This window comes from Saccoglossus kowalevskii, chromosome 9 (assembly GCF_978046115.1).
Source record: "Saccoglossus kowalevskii chromosome 9, keSacKowa6.1, whole genome shotgun sequence".
Taxonomy (NCBI): Eukaryota; Metazoa; Hemichordata; class Enteropneusta; family Harrimaniidae; genus Saccoglossus; species Saccoglossus kowalevskii.
The window spans coordinates 23,978,698-23,999,788 of NC_140649.1; the positions used below are offsets into that span (position 1 = coordinate 23,978,698).

General features: G+C 37.2%; 2 protein-coding genes across 2 annotated transcripts in view; both read right to left on the bottom strand.

The window, feature by feature from the left end:
- The window catches only part of LOC102809392 (receptor-type tyrosine-protein phosphatase mu-like), a 54,984-nt gene extending 42,216 nt beyond the window's left edge, over positions 1–12,768 (bottom strand). Inside the window, exons 1-6 of the mRNA XM_085504026.1 lie at positions 12,702–12,768; positions 12,038–12,169; positions 5,794–5,955; positions 5,106–5,381; positions 3,621–3,950; positions 2,162–2,229 (exon numbers count right to left, since the gene is read on the bottom strand). Of these exons, the coding sequence (XP_085360152.1) occupies positions 2,162–2,229; positions 3,621–3,950; positions 5,106–5,381; positions 5,794–5,955; positions 12,038–12,169; positions 12,702–12,768 (1,035 nt within the window). The remainder of the gene's footprint in view (positions 1–2,161; positions 2,230–3,620; positions 3,951–5,105; positions 5,382–5,793; positions 5,956–12,037; positions 12,170–12,701) is intronic.
- A 28-nt stretch (positions 12,769–12,796) lies between these two features.
- LOC144350646 (tyrosine-protein kinase receptor Tie-1-like) overlaps positions 12,797–21,091 on the bottom strand; it is a 64,640-nt gene continuing 56,345 nt past the window's right edge. Inside the window, exons 4-5 of the mRNA XM_085504027.1 lie at positions 20,843–20,974; positions 12,797–12,969 (exon numbers count right to left, since the gene is read on the bottom strand). Of these exons, the coding sequence (XP_085360153.1) occupies positions 12,797–12,969; positions 20,843–20,974 (305 nt within the window). The remainder of the gene's footprint in view (positions 12,970–20,842; positions 20,975–21,091) is intronic.

The window sequence follows — 21,091 nt, forward strand, 5'->3', positions numbered from 1 at the left end:
TAGTATTAACATGCACAAATTTCCACCTCATCAGGTCTACGCATGATCACAGCGCATCATTGAAATCTAATGATTAGTTATTGAGATATTGATGGAACAGACACACATATACAGACATATTCATAAATACATATACTGGTACCGGTACCTACACAGATGAACTAAACTGCAATGAATCCCATTGTATGCATCATATTAAAGCGAACGAATTATTGCGAGCGTGTCCTTGTGGCAAATACAACAGATAGTTTATTTACACAACACGTGTTGTGTGATGACCCCTCCGGTTTCAGACATAGCAAAGAAAAACATAGATCACGAGTAAAAGTAAAACAAATTGAGGTGCATGTCTATGTTATTGCACTTGCTAAAATTGTTTAAAGTATGTTTGAGAAAATGCAAATCTGAGGATCGGAATGAGGCACTAAACTGTCATTACCATATATCTCATGAATATGAATGCTTGTTGCCGTGGTGCCCTACAATAAATTTTTACATGGGGCTTACAATGTGTACATATGTGTAATGACCGAATTTGAGATTCTGGGATAGAGAATACAGCAATTGCAACTCTTTGTAATTGTATTGTTAGTTCTGGACTAAAGTGGCTAATAGACCCTTTGTACAAGTCAAGTGCCTTCTTGTGTTGAATAATATGGTGAAGGCAGTGTCCTCAAATTTGCAGTTTTAATAAATAATAATACGTTGAATACAATTTAACATTTGTCATGCCTTTAATTTAAATTCACATGGCAGGGGGTGTCAAACAATGGTGATCTATCTGTGAATTACACTTGCCCATCTACATCATAAAATTGAAAACTCCCCCTGCAGTTCACTAATGTAAAACGTCCATAGCCCCATAACCATAGCTGTCTAAGCATGTCCAAGTTATCACATTTTAAACAAACAAGATGGCCAACAGTCGGCCATATTTGATCAAATTGCAAATTGAATTGACATGTATCCATTTATGACATGCTAAATATCAAAGAAAATGATACATGGGTGACAGATATAGTAATATGGCCAAAAATAAAAACAGCTATTATTCGACCATCTGTGATATGATTATGAAACAAACTGACTTGTATGATGTATGTGCCAAATATAAATGAAAATGGTACATAAATCTTGGAAGGCCAAAAAGTCAGATGGCTGTCAATCGGCCATTCTTCATCCAATTGCGGAAGAAATTGTCATGGACATGTATCCTAACATGTATAATCTATGTAACAAATTTGAATGATAACTGACAAAGCATGTCCAAAATAAGACATTTTCAAAAAACATGATGGCTGCCAGTCGGCCATTTTTAATCAAATCGCTAAACCACTGCATGTGCATATGTTCCACATAAAGTACTAGACACATGCAAAGAATGAATGGAATCGATTTGAAAGATTCTGAAATATGGCTCTCGACGGACACACGGACGCACGAAAGAAGACAGGATTATGAGTCCCAGACTCCGTCCAAACAGGGACTTAAAATAGAGAATTGAAGATATTGTCATGAAATGAACAAATCTAACAGTGGTCTAGCCATGCTACTTACATACCAAGAATCAACAAGCAGCCTCTCAGCTGAGATAGCTCTGCTGTTAGCAATGCACATTTCAATTAAAGAACTGAAACTGAAAGTGGTCTATCTGGGAATCAATTGGATTCGCGGTTTTTAACAAGAAGTCGGAAATATTCATCAAAATTAGACAATCAAAGATACATACACACCAAGTATCAGATCAATAAGAAAGTTGACATGGACTATGGACGACAGATGACGACAAACAATTACTCGTATGATAAGCTCCACTCTACAAAGTTGACAGCGGAGCTAAAAAAAAAACTGATGTGGTAGTTTTCAAGAAGTCATTAAAAATAGCATGTGCAAGATACAGCGAGATATGGACAGATGCATGGACAAACATAGGTCAATCCATAGTTCCGGTTTTTGACTCAATCCGAACATGGACAAACAAGACGGTAATATAAAAAAACGCATGTAAACCCACAAAATATTTGTTTTGGTCAACATTTTGACAAATAAATTACTTTTCTTGTCAAAAAACAAATAATAGAAATGCCTATTTCCTTGATTTGCGAAAGTTAATATGCACATCATATGATTGCAGTGATAAAGTAGTTCAATAAATGCTTACCTGCACATGAACTTCAAGTTGTTTCAACCCAGGTGATGATACATCCCCAATTGTTGGTTCTTGTGGGGCTGTAATACAATTGAAATTGTATATAAACTAAATAATAAAATCTTTAAAGAAACTTATACTACTGTAAATATCAGAAACACAAAGCAAATCTAAATATTTTAAATTTTCTTTTGCAATTAAGGGTGTTGAGGAGCGGAATACTCAAGATGCAGGTATCATGCCATCAACAACTTATTCTTCTTTTAAATTCTTTTTTTTAAATTATTTGTCTACTTTTCAGTTCTGTACTGCAATAGGTCTTTTACCTATTTTTTGTTATTATATTTAGTATTGTTTATAGTGTTTGTATACGTGTTATATCTTTGAAGGCGCTGGGAAAATAAATTTGTTAGTGATTTACCAGGCTACAAACAAATACTTAGTTGGTGAACAGGTTAGAAAAATAACATTTATTCATAATGAGTTCCATAATTTCCCGAACACTAATATTGCATTGTAAAACTTGTTTAAATAAGTACAATGGAATCATATTTGGAGAGCGTGTTAGCACACACCAGCAATATATGTGTATAACTACAAGAAAGTTAGTCTGAATCAAGCCATCCACAGTAATTGATCAGATAAACTGACATTAAACAAAAAATTTCATAAAAAGTCACATGTCAAGAAAAACCAAATATGATAGAGGTCAGCCAAAGGTACATATATACATGCACTAAGTATCAATTAATGTTTTTTTCAGGGAAAGATTGAATATGTATAAAGATGAATTGGACACAGAATTCTAGGCGACAGATTGGGGGTGCTTGTCAAAAGTCAACTGAAAAAAAAAATTCCATCAGCACATCCAGTGAAACAAGGATAATTGAAGGAAAAACGTTACTAGAATTAGAAACTTATACAATATGAACAGCTATTTTGTGGCGTATTTCACATGTATTACCAGGTATAGTATAATGTGAATGATTGTTCAATGGCATCTGTGTCAACTTTATACTTTTTCGACTTCTTTTTGAAAACTACAAGCCTTAATGCTTTGATACTTGGGTAGACCTCGCTAAAGATTTGTTCATTTCATGATAATATCTTTAAATCACTAATTTTGATTAAAAAAATGTAATTGTTGTTTAAAACTGCAAATCCGATTGCTTTGATACTATACATATAGGTACCTCAGGTAGACCTCTCTCAGATTTGTTCATTTTCTAATGAGTTCTTTAATTGAATGTACATTGCTAACAGTAGAGCTATCTCGGCCGAGAGGCTACTTGTTTGGAAAATTCATGTTAAATAATCATTCACATATATCAAAATGGGTTACAATTAAATGTCAAGGTGAAATGACCTGTTAAGTTTGACATTTACATGGTAGTGCCATAAATGGTGTGTTGGTGATGTGCTAAAGCGATCACATAAGATTAAATAAATTTAAGAATTTGATTCCACATACTTGCACACTTGGTTTCTGCAGTGATAGTTATGTCTTTACTTCCTTCACCAAGGGGACCCGGTCTTTTAACAGTCACTGTAATTTCATATTGAGTAGACCACTGTAATCCTGTGATGGTTGATGTGTAACTCATCTGACTTGTATCACTGACTGGTGTAACTTGACCTGATATCCAGTCACTCTCACCACTCTCTCTGTAGTATACTTTATAAGATTCAACTGGACCATCTCCAATATCATTAGTAGTCCATTTGTTCCAGGTCACAGTAAGCTGGTCAAAATTTACAACATCTATATATGGCTTATTGGTGTCATTAAATCTAGGGAGACCTGATTACAGATGGAAAGCAGAATGGTTACTGATATTTATACATACCGGTATATACAGAATAGAATAGAATAGAATAGAATAGAATATTTTATTGTTATTGTACCCCGTGTTTGAGGTTTTGATGAAAATAAAACGAAGAAATAAATCTTGAATACATAAAACATAACCAACACTAACAAAACAGGAAAAACCAAAACAAGACGCTCAAATGTCTAGACAAAAAAACTGTTGTTTCGCCTCAACATTCATCCTTTAAAATAATCAATATTAAATAACTGTCAGTTGTTTTTTTCTTGAGTAATGTTATGTTATCTTTCTATTTCTCCTTACTGTATATTTGAAATTATAGCAAGAAGTGTTGCTCAACTTCTTTAACATTTTCTACAGAGATTGGTACTTGACTGTCCATTCCCATTCTGACACGTAAGTGATGTGCACTTATCTCCAGCTCGGTCATTGCGAGTTTTTAATGACTAAAAAGTATTTCTGTAGCATAAAATCTGTTTTTAATTATTTGTATGTTCTCAGTTCATTTTTATGGTTTGTGGCTTTGTCTTTATTGTGCATAAATTCTTTACATCTTTTCCTGCATGTTTTTCATTAAGGCTTCACTGTATCTTTATTCATTAACGTTTTTGCAAATATTCAGTTCTAAATCACATAAATATTTTAATAACATTAAGTAAACATGCTCGATTGAGAGGCTTGATATTTACTTTCAGCAAAATCTTGCAAAATTTCGTTGGACAAAAGTGCACAATTAAACCCTTCATGTGGTCACTTGATGTCACTTGACAGATGGACTAAATTAATTACTGCATCAACATTTTTAGATGTATGCACAATGGAATACATGATTCCGGAAAAAGTATTTAGTTCAGATTGAAGCAGGCTTTTAAAGCTTTGTTTTTCAGGTCTAGTATTATCAACCTGTTATTATTTTCCAGTAATATTAATTTCTAGCATCCATTTCCTAAACCATGATTTCAGAGTGTTGATACCATTCTTTAGGCCAGTTTTTGTCATATTACATATGACAAAATTGTTTTATTCACCTGTTCACCAATAGCTTATTGAAATGTGCAAATGATTTATGATAACAATTATAATTTAAATGTGACTATAATTTAGAAATGATTCAAATATTTCATTACCATAGAATTGCACACTGATCGATCCTGAAAATCCAATTGAATTACCACAGGAGTACATATCACCACTATCCACAACAACACTGGTAGAATTTCCAAAGACAATATATTTACTACTTCCTGTATTGTTTAGAGTCAGGTAGTCACTTGTACCATATTTCCATATCTTTAAGTCATTAGAGTCAAAAACAGGATTACCACTGACTTCACAGTAGAAGTTGGTAACTTCCCCAGGATTTACTTTGTGGTTGACGAAACGCCTAAATTTGAGGGAGCCATCTTGTAAAAAAAAAAATATATTTTTAAAAAAATCACTATCATCATTTGAGCAAGATTGTTTTCATATAAACAGTTACATAATTCACCATAGAAACCAGTGATTTAAAAAACAAATCTTTCTGACAACCAGAATCTATAGTACCTAGATTTATCCATCCCGGTGCACAATCTCCATATGGACAAATACTAGTGTTCTTATCACATGCTGCACTGTTTTTAAAATGACAATTATAATTACATAATTCACTATAGAAACCAGTGATTTGAATTCAGAATCATTGTATCTAGATTTATTCATCTTGGTGCACAATCTCCATTTGGACAAATACCAGTGTTCTTATCAGATCCTGCATTGTTTTTACAATGACAGTTACATAATTCAACATAGAAACCATTGATTTGAAATACAAACCTTGTTGACAATCAGAATGTATAGTATCTAGATTTATCCATCCTGGCGCACAATCTCCTTTTAGACAAAAACCAGTGTTCTTATTACAAGCTGCATTGTTTTCACAATGACAATTATAGTTGCACAATTGACCATACAATCCATTAGAACAAGAACTCGGATCTGAAATAAAATGTCATTCGTAAGTAGTAAAAATATGTAACTTAATTTTTTAGGCTCAGTGCTCTATATGTTCGAACTAATTATTAGAACACTCAAGAATGTTTATTAGCATAATGAAATAAAAACTGGTTGCTAAAACATCGTTTTAGACATCAGAGTCACTATTGGTCCTGTATTGATTAAGACACCAATTGTCCAACCCATCATGCACGTGCATTCATTAGTTTCTTAGATTGCAGTTGTATGGTGATGATCCTCTTTGAGATGAAGGCACTGTAATGATGTCAATCTCTCGTAGTTAACTATTCTTTGTTTTTTTTTATCTCCTTTTCAGTCAGGGTTATTGTTGTTTTGTTTTTGTTTTTGTCATCTGTTTCTCTGGATGATTTGGTCTTTCTCCATTGTGACGTCACTCGAGTCCTGCGACTTGGGTGTGTATCATTTCTAGATGCCAGCAATTCCAATGTCAGGCACATACATGAAGTACATGTCCCTGATCTTCGCATTTAAAACACTCACCACTAGTTATTTTGTGTATTCAATGTAGCATTTATGGTTGTATGGCATTGATTTTAATCAACCTTCATTTCTAAGTGGTCTATCCATTTTATTAGTTTCCATTTCACTTTGCCATTCCATGTCTGCCTTCTGGAACCGCCTTTTACTTTGTCGTAATCAGTTTCTATCTGCAAGTGAGCCTCATAACATCACGTCTTAACATGCATGGATTGAAAAATATAATGACTCCCTTGTGTTCTACTGTTCTACTTTTAAATGGATTCTCTTGGACTGCAAGCTCTCGTCCTGTTTACATTGTTGTCCCCTTAATTCTACAGAGCAAAAGCACTAGTCTAATTTTTTCATTAAAATCAAAGACTTGAAAAACTTAACTTAAGAAAGAACTATTGGAGGTCAGAAGTACAAACAATGAATACTGTTTCATTAATATTTGATGAGTGGTAAGTGGTACTCAAGTTATCTGTGTTGCAATTGGTCAATTTATGCAAATCATGTAATTAGTTCAGTGTATATGTACTAAGTTTCATTGTATCTGATGAGTGGTTGAGATATTGGTGGAAAAGTTAAATATTGGCTAATTAATATGCAAACTAAATTATAATATACATGAATTTCAACCATAAACTAATCAGGTCTGCGAATTATTCCAGAGCATCTATGTATCATGTTTAATTTCAGTGGAACAGACACAGACACACACAGAGATGCACTAACCGCAAAGACTGGTACTGTGTGCTTCGCATGCGGAAGTCGAACAATTTCAAAATGAAAAGTCAATTGAATTTTGGTAACTATTTGAAAGATGTAGATTTGGCATGGTCAGTAAAATATGTTTATCCATGGGGTACATACTGGTACATTTTGTCTGCAACTAGTACAGTCCGTTTAGTGTCTATGTTAGTTCATGAAGTAAGAAAACACATTTTTTGGTTAAATTTGTAAAGTCTGAGACTGCGAGTTATCTAAATATGATGAAAAAAATAAATCGATAATGACAACATTGTTTTCTGTGAAGGCATCTCAAAAGCATAGTCCCTCTGTCACTGTGTCAAAACTAAAGACAGCAGTTACGCTACGACCACCATAACATTGTCAGCTGACAGTATTGCGATGAAATTAATTGCTGCCATTGTGATATATTACTTTTCGGTGACAAAGTGCAAACATTTCGAATCCCCGGTTAATTAAAAATAAATGATTATTTTAGAAAGTACATGAGTAGTAGGCAGTAGGCAGTGAGGAGTTGTCATGCACTATGCGCCGCTATCTTGGTTACCTCAATCAGAATCCCTCTTGTCATCCAGCATGCATCGCAATATCGCAACGTGCATTATGCTGCCATGGGCGGCTCCTTGGTACAAGGCACTATATTAATAAGGCATCTCCAGAGGTCAGGGTTCGTTTTTTATAGGCAGTCTCGTCTGCAGTTGAATACATTTTTCCTTGAATAAATGTTTACAGTTACTGTAGTTCCTTCTTTCAGGAGAGTCCATTTAGTTTGTTTTCTGTTTTGATTTGCGACTCAAGCGTAACAGCTTATCGAAACAAAACAATTTATTCAGAACTCTTTCAGCACTATTTTCACCAGGATTTGGAAGAAGAGTGTTGTTTTTTTGGCAAGACACAATGTAAAATGAAGCTTGCTGACAAATAGATCAACACATTTTAGAGACAACTATCTGGTCTTTACAAATCAACGTAAAAATAACTGTCAATTCTACAAATAAACATCTTGGAGGGTGTGAACGAGATCGGTTTGAATTGCTGTTTTTATTCAAAATCATGCGGTCGTCCTGGGATGCACTGTCTATTGTCTAGCCCTTGAAACCGCCAAATTGGGTTTTATTTGAGGTGGTTTGGGTTAACCAAGGTTTATGACCCAAGTATTTGAATATGAAATATTCCTTTAAATAGCCAGCATGTTTTTAGTTTATTTTTAGCATTATTTATTGTCTTCGTTCAATACTTTCTGAAAGTTTTCATAAATGTTGTAGCAGTACGTAATTATTATGTTTGTATTTAAATGTTGTTTGTGATTAATATTTGCTATTTTTGGTTCTTTATTTAAGTATCATTTGCTCTTTAACTCTTAGTATGTGTTTTCATTGTTACTAGCACGATTGTAAAAATAGTTTTTGAATGATAACTTCAGTTCGGTATAAATAGCTTATTAGGATGTGTGCTTTGATACAAGGCAATAAATGACAGAAACTGAGATGCACATGCTCAATGACTGATTTCATGTTACATTAATCACCCGAGACATCTCTGCCATAGACAATGATTGGTCTCTCAAAAAGGGAGTGATAACTCAATGTTTAGTTTTCTATCATCTTTTCTTCCAGGGAGAACAATGCTTCGTGACCTGTCCTTTTTAATTTTTCTACAGCTGATCTGAAACGCCCCATTTAGACTGATAACTAAGCCAAAGCTGCAGTAAATTTGTTCACAGTGTCAAGTTTTTTTCTTTCAAAGAATAAAATTAAAATTTTTTTAATAGTTTTTTTTTTCCATATTAACTTATTGATTATTGATTGTTGTGTAAATGTCAAATTTATCCAGACAACTTTGCAAACCTGTCTTAGAATTGACATGTTGATCAACAACATGGAGAAGGCTGCTATGACTGGTGTTATACAGGAATGGTGGTCATAAATTTGAGGGTCAAAAATATGTGGCAGGTCATTAACGAAAAGATTAAAAAAGTGGGGCTTGAATTGCATCCCAGCTTAGCCACTGTAGATGAAGTGTGTGGTAAAGCCGTCCTTAGTTTTAACTTTGTATTTGATATTTCGCAGGGAATATTATTTTGTTAAAATTGTAAATTCAGCTATCATGCCAGACGCTTTTTTCATTAAATAAATAAAATGGTACTTTTTATTCATGTCCCTCGCTTCAGTTTGCTTCAATTTTAAGGCCAGTACATTTGTAGGTAAACGTAAAATACAAGATTTTGAAAAAATATTGAATTATATAATTGAACAAATATGAAGTTTTGGGTTAATTTGTGTTTTAAAAATGCAGGTCAGTGAAACATGTATAACTTTTATTAGATTTCTTGGCCTTAGATGGAGTGATTTCAGAATGCTTTCAAGGATTAATTGGGTATTTTTGTAATAATTTAGAGTTGTCTTTTAGCTCTTTGTGAAGTTTAAAATAATCCTCATTAAACCATTTTGTATTAGGTTTTTTGGATTTAGTTTTTAGCAATATTTTCTGAAGCCAATTACAGAAAAGCCTTGAAGTCTCAAACACCTGCTTCAGTATTATGACTGTAGTTTTTAGTGATTTCATCACTAAAAAATCTAAAAAGGAGTGGAAATAAAACAAAGTCAGATTTCGGACAATGGGCAATTGTTGAGGATTATTTTTTGTTACAATTCTCATTATTGCCTAGATAGATGATGACATAGAAATTGGACAGTGAACTTTAAAATACTGCATTAATTCAAAAATATTTTTCAAGGCGATAGCAAAATCAATGGCACTACAACCATTTTGATTGTAGCAGGTTTATTTTCCTATGGAGTCACCTATCACCCCACAATTTTAAATTATGAGGTTGTTTTCTAAGCACAATTCAATTAAATTCTTGCACTAGATTCAGGAGTTACAACATAATCATTCCACATATCATTGTTTTAGTGCTGGTGAAATGCGTTGTCTCATGATTTTGCTTAGCTATATAAAAATATCCAATAAGTCTTTCATTGATAGTTCTCTAGAATGTGAGTTGTGACGTTTTCAATAACCGGCCAAGCAATTGCAAACTTTGCGCGTAGTCGTTATTCGGTTTTGTTGTGCGAGTTACAGAAATTTTCGTTCACTTGACCATGGTTCGTCTGATTCAATTGTAGCTTCGATATTTACTATGATGTTGCGTTTGTGGTCGAATATTTGGGTAGTACCATGTTTTGAAAGGCTTTGAGAACTGATATGATGTGTTTCGTTCTGTGCCTGCCATTTGCAAGCATTGTTTAATGTTGTACTAGACCAGTTTCGCCACACCTTTATTTGTTAATATGAATATCATCTCTGCCAAACTCAAGAGCTTGTTGTGATAATAATGATTATGTTATGTTCAGTGGCAATTTCAGGGAGCCGTGAGTTGAATGCATAAACCCCCCCCCCTGTTCAGTAGCTTGCTTTTGCCATGGCAATGTGCTTGTGGCATATTTGACTTTACTGTTTTCACGATGTCAATAACTTTTCCGAGAGTGTAATCTAGTGATGAGCCATCCTTCAGGTTTTGAGATGAAAAATAACTGCGTTGGCTGTGGTTGAACAGACTCCAGTCGAGTGTGGGTATTCGCAGTTTGTCAACCCTAGTGTGAGAAAAATCTTTACTCTAATACATGACACGTAATTGGATCACCTACAGTCAATTTTTCAATTTCTGTCTCGTATCGGAGGGGTCCCAAGAGGTCAGTATACAGAAGCTGAAATTGTACTGGGTTTGGTGACTTATTGTTCATTCTTAGTTGAAACATTTTCGTCCATTGCATCATTTTGAACACTCTTGTCACCTAGTTCCTTCGTCCACTTGAATTTTGTTGTTGTCAGCAGAAACATTGGAAAAGCGATTAGAAGTGTTGATTCGATGTTTTTTTTATATATTTGGGTAGGCCACACTTTGATGTCTGAACGTGCGTTTTTCACTTGGTTTAATAAATGCTTTGTTTTCATATTCTTGAGATGGTGCGTTTCCCTCACATTCTTTTTCATCTGTTGTAGTTAACCATTCATTGTCTCCAAGTTATACGTGTGCTGTCTTTGTATGATGACTAGTTGAAACCCAGACATATCCACCAAACGGTAGTCGATAACAATTTGTACTGATTGTAAAAAGCCCTCGCAAAAGAGTCAGACCTTCATGAACACCAATCGTCTATAAATGATGTCTAACAGTCAGAAGCAAACAGTCCTCTAATATCTCGAACAAGATCTTCTGCTCACAAGATGCAGCATAATTCTAATAATTACACAATTACCACGAATGTTATAGCAAATACAAGGCCGAAGTCATGTCTGGTCTACTCATGTCACTCACATGCATTCTCTTTCATGCTCCACTCCTATTATTCATGATCATAATCTGGTAATTCAATTGGCTAATTCAAACCACAGTCCCTGTGTTCAAACAATCAAATAGGACTACAATGACGTGACACTGCATGCATCATAAATTTTACTTGATCATATGAGATACCAACTAATTATAATTTAGAGTTTCATTTTGGTTACATAGTTCCAGAATTAATGTTTCCTTGCACATCAAAGAATATTGCTGCAGGCAACTACAACGGAAATGAGTTAGCATACATGTATTACTGAAAACAAAGCATGCTTTCACGATATGGGAAATAGTATGAATGCCTCATAATCATGATTGTTTCTTATATTCTTAACGTTCGATCATGGATCATGAATCAGTAATTATCCAGTTTGGCTATTTTTTTAGAATAAACTAATCGTAATATACCAGTGGTATAATTACACTACTTGAACAGAACACCTATAATGCATTAAACATGAATTGTTGTGATTGAACAATATACCATACTTTTACACTTTCCGCCAGTCCATCCTGCATGACAATCACCAGAACTTCCAATACAAATTCCTTGTTCATTACATCCATTGGTACAGTGACATGTCTGTGTACATCCAGCTCCATATTTTCCAGGAGGACAATCTGGTAAAAGACGACATAACAAGTAAAAGTTGTAGTTAAACACATACACACATGATAAAAAAATTGAAATTCAAAAATCAGTATTTGGCAAAACTTGGATGTTTCCTACACACGTCAAAGCTAATATTTGATTGAATATTAATTACTGAACCTAAAACCTGAGTTGAAGCAAATTTCATTGATTGGAGCCAGGTTTATAAATGTAACTGACACTCGATACCATACATTTGAACCTTACTACATATTGCTAATTTGTTGTGTCTATATGAATTGAGTTTATCATTTAACTTCCCTGTATGGCAATCTAATCCTGTATATCATGCAAGATATGAACATCCATATGGATCAGAAACACACATCATTGCACTATGACAATCATCAGTACTGCTTGGTGTATCTATTCAACTTACCTGTATTGCAATCTTATCCTGTATATGAATGATGCAATACCTGAATATCTATATGGATCAAAAACACACATCTCTACACCATGACAACCATTATTACTGTTAGGTGTATTCATTCAACCTACCTGTATTGCAATCTAATCCTCCTTGTGATGCAAGACATGAACATCCATATGGATCAGAAACACACATCATTACACTATGACAACCATTAGTACTGCTAGGTGTATTTATTCAACTTACCTGTATTGCAATCTAATCCTCCTTGTGATGCAAGACATGAACATCCATACGGATCAGAAACACAAAAAATCTTTCCTTTACAAGCTGTATCTGTATTTGTACTTGAACATTTGAGCTCACATGACTTTCCCCAATAGCCTTGATCACATGCTAAAATATAGAAACAGTTGTAGATAAATTGTACAGTGTTTTTTTTTCTGAAAATTTTAGCCATTTCACTTTGAATAGGGATCACCCCCAACACTGTTAAAGCTGATTAGTCTGATGAAAAAGTTGCATATTATTGAATACCTTCAGAAATTAGTAGTAGTGCATGTAGAAGTGACTGGGGAAGCGATCGACTTTGAAAATCGGCAATACTGTCATATTGATGAAACTTGTTGATAACCACTGCAAAAAATTTCTCTTTCATACAAGGTTATGTGATATAGCATTTTATTCTAGATTGTTTTTATTTTATATATGAAAATATATTTTTTGGAATAAAATTAACCAAATTAAAGGATGTTTTAGTTGTGTTTGCATTGATCTGCTGATAAGGTCAGATGGCAGTTACACTAAGTTCCTCCAAATATAATTTGAATTGTTGGCATAGCTAAGTCATACTCACCTCTCAACCATTCAATATGAGTTATCAAATGAAAACTCAGTAGACTTTAGTATTCAAAGCCCCAGGTGCCAGATGAACTGGCAGTATGGATGGCAGCGCCCTCAAATGAGCAGTTCTAAATTTGCCACTATGGAATGTGACAGGAGGCAGGTGGACGGTAGGTATGGGAAGTGGAAGTGGGAGAGTTCCCAACGAACAAAGTGGTGGGTGTAAAAACTAAAAACAGTGTTCTAACAACTAGCAGTACTTTAAGCTAATGAGTATATAAATGAGGATCTATGATTCGACTTTAATACAAATGTGAAATAAGACTCAACTGGGAAATTCTCAAACAACATTAAGACCCTCTAAAAATGGGCTACTCACCTAAGCAGCAGCTGCCCAATCCTATTTTTGGGGCTAGGAACTAACTAAGTCTGACCATGGAAGGTATTAACGGAAGGAGCCACGACGCCTCTCAACCCAAGTTAATCCTGAAAAGGACATTGTCTAGCTCATCCTTGATGTCGATGATAGTTTGTGATTGCTTACACAAGTGAGGAGTTAGCGGAATATGATATAACCTTGCCTATTTTTAAATGTGACCATAAGATGTATGCGTATTATGAAACTACGGTCATCACACATGCGCACTCGGTTTGTTTAGGTGTGAAAGGTCAAAATACGCATTTCACAACCAGAAATTCAACAGATGAACATTTATTTCACAGAATTCACATGTTTTCATTATTAGCAATTGTAACAAGAACAAGATTTCGAGCGTCTACAACAAAAATTCCTAAAAAATATTATCGCAGAGAACATGCCCATCTTTCAATACTATCTTTTCTGGTGGTGTTTGCCGATGCACTGTGGTCGAAAATTTCAAACAGTTTCGGGCATCAAACCCATGCACTGACGATGGTACCATTGAATAATGCAATCGTTATTGTCACAGGCAATCATTGATTACGTCTCACCACCATTACAAAACACAAAAAGATTCACGATAGTTCATCAGACTGAGTTCCTCTTCAATCGATGTTATATCTGCCAATTTTTCATTAAAATTCGCCAAGATCTCCGGAAACAACAACATTCTAACTAGATGTCATTTTCAATCTTGTGCATGCGCAGTTCGTCTATTGTTACCGAACATGCTCTGAATATTACCGAATGCTCAAGATTAGCATAACCCATTGTAAGAAGGTGCCAAAAACATTGACAAATGATCATTGGGTGAAGCTAAAACAATAGTGTCATGGCTCCTTCAGTTAGTACCTTCCATGGTCTGACAGATGATGCCAATGAAGATATTTGCGTCCACAAAAATCCTTTGGCATGAACATGATAGTACCTGTCAGTTAGTTGGCCAGTCCCCTAATCTGATAAATTTGGGGTTCAGGATAATTGTGCTTTTTTAACTTGTGGCTAATGTTTGTGGTGGATGCAGCTATATATTGACAACATGTCACATAACAGACAAACATTAGTTTTATACTGCCCAAATTAGCATGTCCTCCTCCATCTTAAGAATAAGAGTTACGTCAAATTTTTGCCAAAAACATTGAGTGACCAAGAAAACTTCCTTGTGGGTAAAATGTTCAAGTGTTCATAAGGAGGGTTAAATATTGAGTCCAGGATTAGACTGATGACAGTGATGGTAAATAAATTATCATTCGTTATTTGTTCATGAGTAGGCTCTGTATTAACTTGCACACCGTCTTAACACTTTAACGGACACATAGTTAGCACTGTGAGTTTGAATAGTCACACCGCCATATACTTCTGCCCAAAGCTTTGAAAAGACCTTTAACTTGAGAATGTGAAAGTTTATGTAACACCTGCAATCGCCTGTGGCAAAATAATCGCTCTTCAAAAAACTAGGCACTTCCAGGTCTATCACAGTATAGACGCCAAATCCCGCACAATGCAAGTTTGGACAATCAGCGGGGCTGGTATAAAAACATTGCTACGCTCCTCTGTAGCAGCAGTAAACACTGTGCATACCACTGCAATCTGAGAGTCCCAAGTATTTCATTTTTCGGTTGAGATTTTTTGGGGAGGGTCAGCTGGTTCTATGTACCTACTATACTACCGGAAGCTGATTGCTGCATGTAGAAAAGTTGAAATGGACACGAGCGGTCCGTGTAAGTAGAACTACATTAAATGTTGCATTACATTAAATATTTACGTTTAATAGCAACATTTATTAATTGCAAATTTGTAGGTGAAAAGATTGAGTGTATGTTAGTTTTTATTGTTATTTACCTCCATCAAAATTTGTTCAAAAGTCATGCATTCCAAATGAAAGTATCAATCATAGGTTAGACTTATCACATTGAACGGTTGGATGCAATAGATACACCAACAACTAGCAGTATGAGTATGTCAGGTATTTGTGTTTTTTAATTGGATTTAACGTTATTTGCTTATTTTCTGTTATTTTCATAATTTGACATAATTGTGACAATAAAACTAAAATTCAGTATTCATGTCGCATAATCTCCTTCTATGATCCCAACAACATTCAGATTTGCCATTTCACCTTTATATAAGTGTTTCATAAACATGCACACTAGTATTATGAATCAGTAATTTTAGACTGTACGCGTCAATCAGAACCAGTGATTTTTTTAAAACATACCTTACATCAAAGTTAAAACACCTGTACGTACTCATACATTGCAATCTCTCAATATCACTGTCAATAAAGTTTCATTCATGACCTAGTGTCTGGTCTTTTTTTATGTTATGTTTTAATTCCCAGACGTGTTCCAATCTCTATGTTTCAAAATCGTATTAAACATGGAGGTAAATAACAATAAAAATAATTTACACACTTAGTCTTTTCCATTACATAAATAAAACAATTTTATAGGAATTTAAAATATAATACAGCATTTTTCAGGAAATAATTAGTATGTGCTACAGTGCAACACAACATTGTTAATACGCCATAACAATGCCTCTCTCATTGTATACAACTTTCATTTGATAATTTATATCGAATGGTGGTAAGGTAAGTATAACTGAGCATAATTATTGCACTCCCTGTCCAAATTTAAATTGATCATGAGCTATTGAATGCTGACACTGTACATTATTGTATTCTGCAAATAGATTGTGAGTCTGAAATGGCCTTTTCTCAAGGGTGAGTCTTAACAGAGAGATGACATTTTCAAGACCTGATTTAAGAGTTGTTTAACAGGCCTTGAGTAGAAGTTGAGTAAAGCATCAAATTAAGGTACACTGTGGGTAATTTAAGAACTACAGCTATAATTCTGAAACAAGATGAGCATGCCTGAATGCCTGGCCTACAGAAGTCTGTTTTTAGCACTCTGGTAATGTTTAGGCAGAGGGTGCTGTCCGTTCCAGTTCCTGTAGGTTAAACCGGTGTTGCAACAATGTCCTTTGCACCAGGCAGCTGCACAATACAGCTTGGGGAACTACATGTGTACCTTGCGAACTGACGTCATCATTCAAATGATACGCATCAGGTCTCGGAGCAACACAGAGGAAACGCTGACTAGATGTTCGGCTAGACTGCTTATTGCTAGGCAATGAGCCTGTGATGGATGCAACAAGCCTGCCTCTGCGTCGAACTCCATGGCCAGAAACACCAAATAACGTGTCAGTGTGGATGGGACTTTTTTAGACTTACTAGAAAGCCTAATTTGTGTAGTAAATCCTGTGTTAGCCTAACCTGCTCGGCCAACAACCCCTTGTTTTGGTTGTGTAGCAACCAGTCGTCTAGGCACAGGTTGATGTGTACCGACTACGATGCTGCAGGCGCACCACCTGTTTCAACACTGGTGAACATATATGGAGCCGTGCATAACCCAAAGGGGAGCACCCTGAATTTGAATACTTGTTGTCGGATTTTCTACCCTTTGTATTGCGCCCTTTGTAAGCAAACTGTCTACCTTCTGTTGGATTGTCTCCGCTATGAGGGAGTCCCCTGGCAGCCGCCCAAGGGGGGTTGACAGAGAAGTTGGAGATAGCAGTAGAATTTTGTAACCGTTCTGCTTCCAAGCTGGAATAAACTGGCGCAATCTGTGTGCGACAGAAATAGGCGGCCATGGGTTCGGCTGTTTTACATTGTAAGAGTAAGAGTTGAAAAGCTCAGACTTGGTCCCTTGCCGAACACTTGCCCATCCACATCATCATAGACGGAAGCATCAAACTAGCATCCCCTGTGACCTGGGGGAGGGGCGACCACCCGTGGAAGAGAAAGTTCCACCACCTCTTTCTCAGGTGACTCTTCAGGGACCTTCAGGGCCTTGAAAGTAGACCCCCCCCCTCAATTTAGGGAGGCTTACTAAAGCCGGCCACCTGAATAATAAAATAGGGCCCAAGGAATTTTAATGTATTAAACAGTATAGCACAGATCGAAACCAGCAGCGCCAAGCAAAAAGAGGCTGGTTTCAGCTGAAGGTGCTATTGTGCTAACGGTTTTGGTGGTACAGGCTGGGTCCATGAACACTATCTGACCAGTCACCACTAGTCCCAACATGTAGAGACCCTCCTCCATAGATTGGAGGTCTCTCAGGTAATAGTTAATGAAGACATTCTGAGATCTCCAGAACCCTGCTCGGAGAACCTGCGCGAGGGAGGCACCAGACATCAGGTCCAAAGAATTGGCTACTTCGTGCATCTTGTGTACCCTCACCTGGTGACGTTCGAAACTGGTCATTGAAGAAACCGTTAAATTATATGCTTCCACGACCATATCGACAATCAATGGTGATATTTGAGGCAGGGTGACTTTGCTTGCCTCGCCAATAACAGACAAACATGTGCTTCTTGCTGCCCCTAGACACCTTGATGCGATCGAAGTACCAGCTCAAAGCTCAGACAGGACATAGAATCCATTCCTAATGGTCTTCCGTGCCCACTATGTTAGTGAGGCGTGGGATGACGATTGGTTCCGGGTCACGCCCTGGGATTTGGTCCTTGGCAAGAAAGCCCATCCGAGTCTTCAAAATAACTTGTGGGTTCATAAAGAAGGCACATCCGTCACTGAAGGACAGTGCTCTGATCTCTTAACACAGCCTACCTGGCACGAGAGCCAAACAAAAAACTGTTTTCATAGTGACCTACTTCATGTTGTCTTTCCATAGGCTCGAAGGGGGGTGTCATAACATCGTCAGGACCAACGACAAGTCCCAATCTGGAGGATTCGTTAGCACGCGAAAAGACTTAAACAGTTGTAGCATAATCAAACTTGATGCCAGTTTCAGTCCAGCAGATTCTGATAAAACTGGGAACAAAACCGATCGATATCCAACAATCGTCAATATAAATTTTCCCTGATCAAATAATGCAAGAAAAATCGGCTACCTTGGTAATTCCGTTATACCAATCAATGTATAGACTCCATCTGGATGACCGAAACTGCTCCTGCCAAAAGCACAGTATGGACTTGCAGGATGTGGCACATAGCGACTCTGCGCTGCCAGAATCAGGCCCATCTGCCCAAGGATTGTGGTTCGTTGCGGAGCACTCAGGCGGTCAGAACTTAAAAGGGTTAGCTGACGCTCTAACACAAAGGTAACCCATTCTACAAAGTTGATGGGTTTAAGTTCTGCCTGCAACGCCCGATACACTTACAGGCTCTAGTGCCGGTCAAATGACCACACAACATGGGGAACCATGGAGAAGGCTGTGGCACGGCACGAGTATCCCATACCAGGGAACCGTCAACGGTTTGCTTGGCCCTGATGGCGTATCGGCTCCCCCAACGGAAGGCATGGGACAGGACAGACCCAAATCCAAAGGGTACCAATCACCCATTCCATTGTCTACTGAGCCCCCTCTACAGCCTGGGCCTCATGAGGTGCCCAGGGTAGTTGGCCAACAGGCGTGGGCTCAACGCCAGCAGTGGGACAGAACGCTTAGACTGCCTCCGCCCAAAAGGGTCCCCCTCCATACAAGAGGCAGACGCTTCCTGTCCCACTGATGTGAGTTGTCCCCCCCCCCCCGATCCTCTCAGAGAGAGATCAAAAGGAAGACAGGACACATCTGACACAAATCTTGGTGAAGGGGGAAAGGTAGCACGGCCTGTTCCCTTCCCACCTGACTCTCACACACACACACACCCACACCCCCGGTCCTCCTGTGTTGTGCCCCTTTCACCCTAACTAACATTGGTACTGTGGAACAAGGTATGCCGCCTTGGTAATGCCACCTTGGTAATACCACACAGTGAAACTAACTGCACAATGGGGGAAAGTCCAGTCATTGGTGTTTCCGAGGTAGCAACCAACGCCTCTGTCACCTCAGAGGTCAATCTGCAAACGTCTTGCCTCAGTCGTCAATCCCACTACATTGAGCAGGGAGTCCGACCATGGCAACTCTTGATCTCTCTCAATTTGCAATAGGAGGCAAACCTCATCTCGGCCACTAAGGGGAGAGAGATTTTTCACTCATTGAATCAGACACATCACTAGCTGCGACTGGGGGTTTCCCCTTTTTAGAGAGATGCTTACAAGCTCTTTTACCCTCAGCTTTCAACCCCGTCAAAAAGTGACAAAATCGAGGCAAAATCCTGAGTCCCATTCACAACCAAGGCAAAAGTGACAACACATGTGTGTGGAAGGATCCATAACGGGACTCGCAACAGGCCCTATAGGAGCAATAGGCCTCGTCATTGCCGGCATGATCGAGCAGACCTCCGCCTGCAACAGCAGGCTGTGAGGATGCCCTCAGGTCGACGGAGAGAGAAACCTCGGCTCCACAGCACCCAAGGTACTGGTAAACAAACGGAAAAACTTCCCACCCATACTAGCACTCCTCTCACTCACGTCCCTCGGGCCACATGAACCGACCGTGTGACTAGCCCGAGCCTGAACGCAGTTTTGGAACATATCCCAGGTCATGGCATCCCAGTTAGAGCAGAACCCAAAACCCCGAAAGCTTTCTAAACATATGTGACATATACTATGAGGGTTCCAACTCGGGAGATCCTGGCGACAATTCGTGCAGCACCGAGTCGACTTTGGGGTGACAACATGGCAGTGAGGAGCTCTTCTTGGAATGCTTTTCTTTCGTCTTGTCGGCCAATTTAGCTACACTAGGAAATGAACAAGGCACACATGAGTGGAACAAAATTACAGTTCAAACTGACAAAATGAAAGCCCTACAAAAGTGGTCATAGTGTTTTGTGTGCGGTACAAAAAGGAAAGAGGGCCCCTTCAACCTGACCCCTCCAACCAGACACCACATTGTAATTCATCATAATTGAACATCATGAATCTATTAGTTTATGTGCTGTAATTTATTTTTCAGTATATGAATGTGAATGGCCAACTATATCCCAGACTTTTTACACCATTCTGCTCCCTACACTCAAACAATAGACAGTACAAATATGAATTCAAATAAGGTTCTGTAGCCCGAAAACATACTTTTTTGTTTCCTAAAATTATTTACCTATATTACAATCATCTCTTTTAAATCCAGGTGGACATATACATTCTCCAGTGTCTGCATTACATATACCTCCATTATAACATCTAGGACAGTTAAATAGACATGTTTCACCATATTTACCATTAGGACAACCTGCAACAATTAGTTAAGAACAACATATGTATCAGGTAACATTCATATTATAAAATAGTTTAACTCTGGTGACCTTTGTTATATAATATTCTTTCCTTCATCATAGTTTGTTGAAAT